This window comes from Coregonus lavaretus, assembly GCF_964263955.1.
Source record: "Coregonus lavaretus genome assembly, chromosome: 8".
Taxonomy (NCBI): domain Eukaryota; kingdom Metazoa; phylum Chordata; class Actinopteri; order Salmoniformes; family Salmonidae; genus Coregonus; species Coregonus lavaretus.
In genome coordinates this window covers 34217860-34223859 of record NC_139995.1, presented here as the reverse complement: position 1 = coordinate 34223859, position 6000 = coordinate 34217860, and the positions used below count along the sequence as shown (strand labels likewise).

Here is a 6000-nt window from a genome sequence, read left to right as displayed (position 1 = left end):
AATATGAAGTGGTACACAGTGATGTGTTGTGTTGGATTTGTATTCAGGACATAAAGTCAGTAGCGGTGTGTGGGTAAAATCTCTGGGGAAGCCAAGACCTCTTCCCAGAAGAGTGGAGGCTGTTATAGCACAAAGGGGGGACCAACTCCATATTAATGCCCATGATTTTGGAATGAGATGTTCGACGAGCAGGTGTCCACATACTTTTGGTCATGTAATGTATGTATAATGTTTCTAAATGAAATATTGTTTACTTGAAATGTGACATTACAGTAGGCTATTCAGACATATAGTAACCCAAATAAATGTACATGGAAAAGGTGAACCGGCCATTCTTTGGGATCGGATCGCATCCCACTGGGCACAGATGCCAGTTCAACATCTATTCCACGTTGGTTCGAAATTCTGTGGAAACAATGTTGATTCAACCAGTGTGTGCCCAGAGGGATAGAGTAAAATACTTGAAATTGTTTATCTATTTACTAGTGTTAAGTGGGTCCAATTAAATGAGACATGGGAAGTTGTAGGCCTATAGTCTACTTCGCGAGTATGAAACCATCACAGTCAGAAAAGGTGAGGAATTTATTCTGCAATGATCATGAACAGTGGTGGAAAAAGTACCCAATTGTCATACTTGAGTAAAAGTAAAGATAACTTAATAGAAAATGACTTAAGTAAAAGTCACCCAGTAAAATCCTACTTGAGTAAAAGTCTAAAAGTATTTGTTTTTAAATATACTTACAGTGGGGGAAAAACGTATTTAGTCAGCCACCAATTGTGCAAGTTCTTCCACTTAAAAAGATGAGAGGCCTGTAATTTTCATCATAGATACATGTCAACTATGACAGACAAAATGAGAAAACAAATTCCAGAAAATCACATTGTAGGAATTGAAATGAATTTATTTGCAAATTATGGTGGAAAATAAGTATTTGGTCAATAACAAAAGTTTCTCAATACTTTGTTATATACCCTTTGTTGGCAATGACACAGGTGAAACGTTTTCTGTAAGTCTTCACAAGGTTTTCACACACTGTTGCTGGTATTTTGGCCCATTCCTCCATGCAGATCTCCTCTAGAGCAGTGATGTTTTGGGGCTGTCGCTGGGCAACACGGACTTTCAACTCCCTCCAAAGATTTTCTATGGGGTTGAGATCTGGAGACTGGCTAGGCCACTCCAGGACCTTGAAATGCTTCTTACGAAGCCACTCCTTCGTTGCCCGGGCGGTGTGTTTGGGATCATTGTCATGCTGAAAGACCCAGCCACGTTTCATCTTCAATGCCCTTGCTGATAGAAGGAGGTTTTCACTCAAAATCTCACGATACATGGCCCCATTCATTCTTTCCTTTACACGGATCAGTCGTCCTGGTCCCTTTGCAGAAAAACAGCCCCAAAGCATGATGTTTCAACCCCCATGCTTCACAGTAGGTATGGTGTTATTTGGATGCAACTCAGCATTCTTTGTCCTCCAAACACGACGAGTTGAGTTTTTACCAAAAAGTTCAATTTTTGTTTCATCTGACCATATGACATTCTCCCAATCCCCTTCTGGATCATCCAAATGCACTGTAGCAAACTTCAGACGGGCCTGGACATGTACTGGCTTAAGCAGGGGGACACGTCTGGCACTGCAGGATTTGAGTCCCTGGCGGCGTAGTGTGTTACTGATGGCAGGCTTTGTTACTTTGGTCCCAGCTCTCTGCAGGTCATTCACTAGGTCCCCCCGTGTGGTTCTGGGATTTTTGCTCACCGTTCTTGTGATCATTTTGACCCCACGGGGTGAGATCTTGCGTGGAGCCCCAGATCGAGGGAGATTATCAGTGGTCTTGTATGTCTTCCATTTCCTAATAATTGCTCCCACAGTTGATTTCTTCAAACCAAGCTGCTTACCTATTGTAGATTCAGTCTTCCCAGCCTGGTGCAGGTCTACAATTTTGTTTCTGGTGTCCTTTGACAGCTCTTTGGTCTTGGCCATAGTGGAGTTTGGAGTGTGACTGTTTGAGGTTGTGGACAGGTGTCTTTTATACTGATAACAAGTTCAAACAGGTGCCATTAATACAGGTAACGAGTGGAGGACAGAGGAGCCTCTTAAAGAAGAAGTTACAGGTCTGTGAGAGCCAGAAATCTTGCTTGTTTGTAGGTGACCAAATACTTATTTTCCACCATAATTTGCAAATAAATTCATAAAAAATCCTACAATGTGATTTTCTGGAGAAAAAAAATCTCAATTTGTCTGTCATAGTTGACGTGTACCTATGATGAAAATTACAGGCCTCTCTCATCTTTTTAAGTGGGAGAACTTGCACAATTGGTGGCTGACTAAATACTTTTTTCCCCCACTGTAAGTATCAAAAGTAAATGTAATTGCTAAAATACACTTAAGTATCAAAAGTGAATATATAAATAATTTAAAGTTCCTTATATTAAGCAAACCAGACGGCACCATTTTCTTGTTTCTTTTAATTCACTGCTAGCTAGCTAGCTAACTTAGTCTATATTTTAGTTTGCTAGGTTCCCACGCTTGCCGGGGCGCTTTTGCCAGGGCGCTTGCCATGCCAGGTGTGCCTAATGGTGGCATGTATTTTTTTTGCCAAGTGTTGCGTGACTAACCCTGCATTTCCAGCTAGCTACTAGTTCGGAGAGGAGGGGGACACCTTGACAAAGGCAGTTTTACAGAAAAGGTATTTTGGACGCTGCAAGTTGACTTATCAGGTTGTTGTGGTCCAGGTATTCAGGAGGGAAAGGGCCGTGACCTCACTGGCCGGAGCTGCCACTTCTCAGGGCTACAGATTGGTTGTCTAGTTACCGCTGATCGCTATCATGATAGTAAGACTACACTAGATGGAGTATTTTATAACCATTAAAATCTAGTAACCCAAATATGGGCGGCAGGTGGCTTAGTGGGTAAGAGCGTTGTGCCAGTAACCGAAAGGTCGCTGGTTCTAATCCCCGAGCCGACTAGGTGAAAAATCTGTCGATGTGCCCTTAAGCAAGGCACTTAACCCTAATTGCTCATGTAAGTCGCTCTGGATAAGAGCGTCTGCTAAATGACTGAAATGTAAATGAAATATATGTATGATCGATAAGACCACAAATCACTCTTAGGGTGCAAAAAGTGTTTATTTGACTGCCACGATGCACACTGTGATTTTATGATCATCTTTCTTTTTCAGTCCAAAATTGTATTTTCATGTTCGCAAAAACATAACAATGGAATATTGTTCTAGAAAGCAGGGTTGTCCTCAATTAAGAATTTTGGAATTTACTCCCATTCAACTCATGAGTTGAAATTCAAATTCAATTGGCCACACCCCACAGGATGTAGAATTTGAGTAACCGGAGGTAGAATTTAATTCAGTGCAATTGAAAGACATTCTACTCAGTCATAGAACATAAGTTTAATTGAGTCTGACAGGTCACACTTCCAGATACCAAAGAATATATCCTGTTTACTACTTTAATTAAAATTCACAAATTTAATTGGAGTTCCATTCTGAATTGAGCACAACCCTGCTAAAAAAGGATGAATAGATGCACAATTGTAATGTGTTAAAAAAAATTGAAATATTTGACTGCTGTAAAATTATTATTATAATAATCTGCTGCAATAAAACAAAGATACACATCAAAACAAATGTAAAACACAAAGCAGCATAGTAACACATGGGCAAGTAAAAACAAAAATATATGATGTAACAAAATGGAATGGAGCATTCGGTAAATGAACGCATCAACAGTATGACAATGAATGAGTAAAATAAAATAAAATACTTTTTTTGTATTAGTTTGAAATGTATAACTGGTAACACTCCATGTAACACTTTTGAACCTCACTGGTCAGTATCCGTAATCTATATTATCAGAGTGACTTTGGTAATTGGCTGCATTTGACACGAATAATGCATGGATGGCAGTTCTGTTTATATCATTGGTATATACCATAGTAGTCTCTGTGTGATAACATAAGACAAAGGAAGGCAATGTAAAATCAATGCTCTTTTAGTAAGGGAGGTTCCTGACTAGACACTGAGTAAAGGCATTGGGTTAAGGTGTACTGTTCACCGGACGTGCTACCTTGTCCCGGACCTGATGTTTTCGACTTTCCCTCTCTCTCTCTACCGCACCTGCTGTCTCGACCTCTGAATGCTCGGCTATGAAAAACCAACTGACATTTACTCCTGAGGTACTGACCTGTTGCACCCTCTACAACCACTGTGATTATTATTTGACCCTGCTGGTCATCTATGAACATTTGAACATCTTGAAGAACAATCTGGCCTTAATGGCCATGTACTGTTATAATCTCCACCCGGCACAGCCAGAAAAGGACTGGCCACCCCTCAGAGCCTGGTTCCTCTCTAGGTTTCTTCCTAGGTTCCTGACTTTCTAGGGAGTTTTTCCCAGCCACCGTGCTTCTACTTCTGCATTGCTTGCTGTTTGGGGTTTTAGGCTGGGTTTCTGTATAAGCACTTTGTGACATCTGCTGATGTAAAAAGGGCTTTATAAATACATTTGATTTGATATCTGATTACATGAGACTGAATATGCAAGGACTCATACTGTATCTAAAACATAATACTGTACTTTAAATTTCACTTCCTCATTATCCTTCTATTAGTATTAACATACTTAACAATATTCCACAACAAACAACATTCCATAATATATCATGGAATTCCCTGATATATCTTCCATAATGTTTGTTACTTTGGTATTATCAAATAACAATCTAATACCGTATCCTGACAATGCATTTTGCTGGTCCTTATTCACTTCCTGGTTCAGGCAAGAGTCTCTTTACCTTGATAACATTAACTCCTTCCTTACTGATATATTACTCTAGCAAGATAAGTGCATGTAGCTATCATTCATTAGTACATTAACCTTTTAAAAATATGCCATTTAGCAGACACTTTTATCCAAAGCGACTTACAGTGATGTGCGCATACATTTTTACGTATGGGTGGTCCCGGGGATCGAACCCACTACCCTGGCGTTACAAGCGCCATGCTCTACCAATTGAGCTACACATAACCTTAATTTAATCTTCAAATAACCCTAACAAGTTATTAAAGTAAACTTCAAAAGTAACTTTCATAAACAGGTATAACAACCCTCATCAGTTCTTAAAGTATGCAGGTATAACCCTCAACCTTTTCATAAGTATATACACATTTTGACCTTAACTATTACTTCATATCTATTAATACTAGGTATAAACTTCAGATGAAACTATATAATACAGACTTTCTCCTGGTCCAATCCAGGTTGTCTGACCTATTGAGTTACCCTGTCTTTAGTGATAATATTGATATGTGGATATATAGAGATAGACATTAACAGACAGACAGGTGATAGGACAGGGCAGGCTGCAGCAGTGGTAGGTGTGGTAGGTAAGTGGTGGAAGGCATCAGCGTGAGTTCGGCTGTACATGTGAACTTTAACCCTGTGGTATAACAGGTATGACAGCTGCAGACAGATCCACTATTCAGCTTCCTCTTTCAAGTCAAACCTGGGGGGGAGAGGAGGAGGATTAAATAATTGATCTCCAATGAGAAGATGCAAACATAATACCAGTACAAATGTCAGTGTATTATGGCTATTTCGGTCAACCGACCTTTGTGAGTCCAATCAATCAATAAGGGCTAGATTCAATCCGGAGCGCGGAAGATCTGCGTAATAGCTTGATTGAGATTTAAAGGTAATTTCTGATTAAGCCGACATATGCAGTGTTTACCGTGACTGCGGTCTCCACAAACGCGGGAACAGTGCCTTTCAATTTCTATTTCAAATCTTCCCCACTCCGGATTTAATCTAGGCACTAGTCACTCACTTTCTGTTTTATGGCTACTACTCACCATTCTGTGACCCCAGAGGCCAGGTCAATCTGAGCCATCTCTATCTGCACCTGAAAAAGACAGTTTAGTGTTAATATGTATTATTATATACCATTCTAAACAAGTTTCATTTACATAATACTGTCATGATATTGCTTGGGT

At 39.8% G+C, this 6000-nt stretch overlaps 1 protein-coding gene across 1 annotated transcript in view; it reads right to left on the bottom strand.

Annotated features, from left to right (window-relative positions):
• Positions 1 to 3110: 3110 nt before the first annotated feature.
• The window catches only part of LOC311134026 (uncharacterized protein), a 42434-nt gene continuing 39544 nt past the window's right edge, over positions 3111 to 6000 (bottom strand). Inside the window, exons 51-52 of the mRNA XM_084167640.1 lie at positions 5860 to 5909; positions 3111 to 5513 (exon numbers count right to left, since the gene is read on the bottom strand). Of these exons, the coding sequence (XP_084023766.1) occupies positions 5486 to 5513; positions 5860 to 5909 (78 nt within the window). The 3' untranslated portion in view covers positions 3111 to 5485. The remainder of the gene's footprint in view (positions 5514 to 5859; positions 5910 to 6000) is intronic.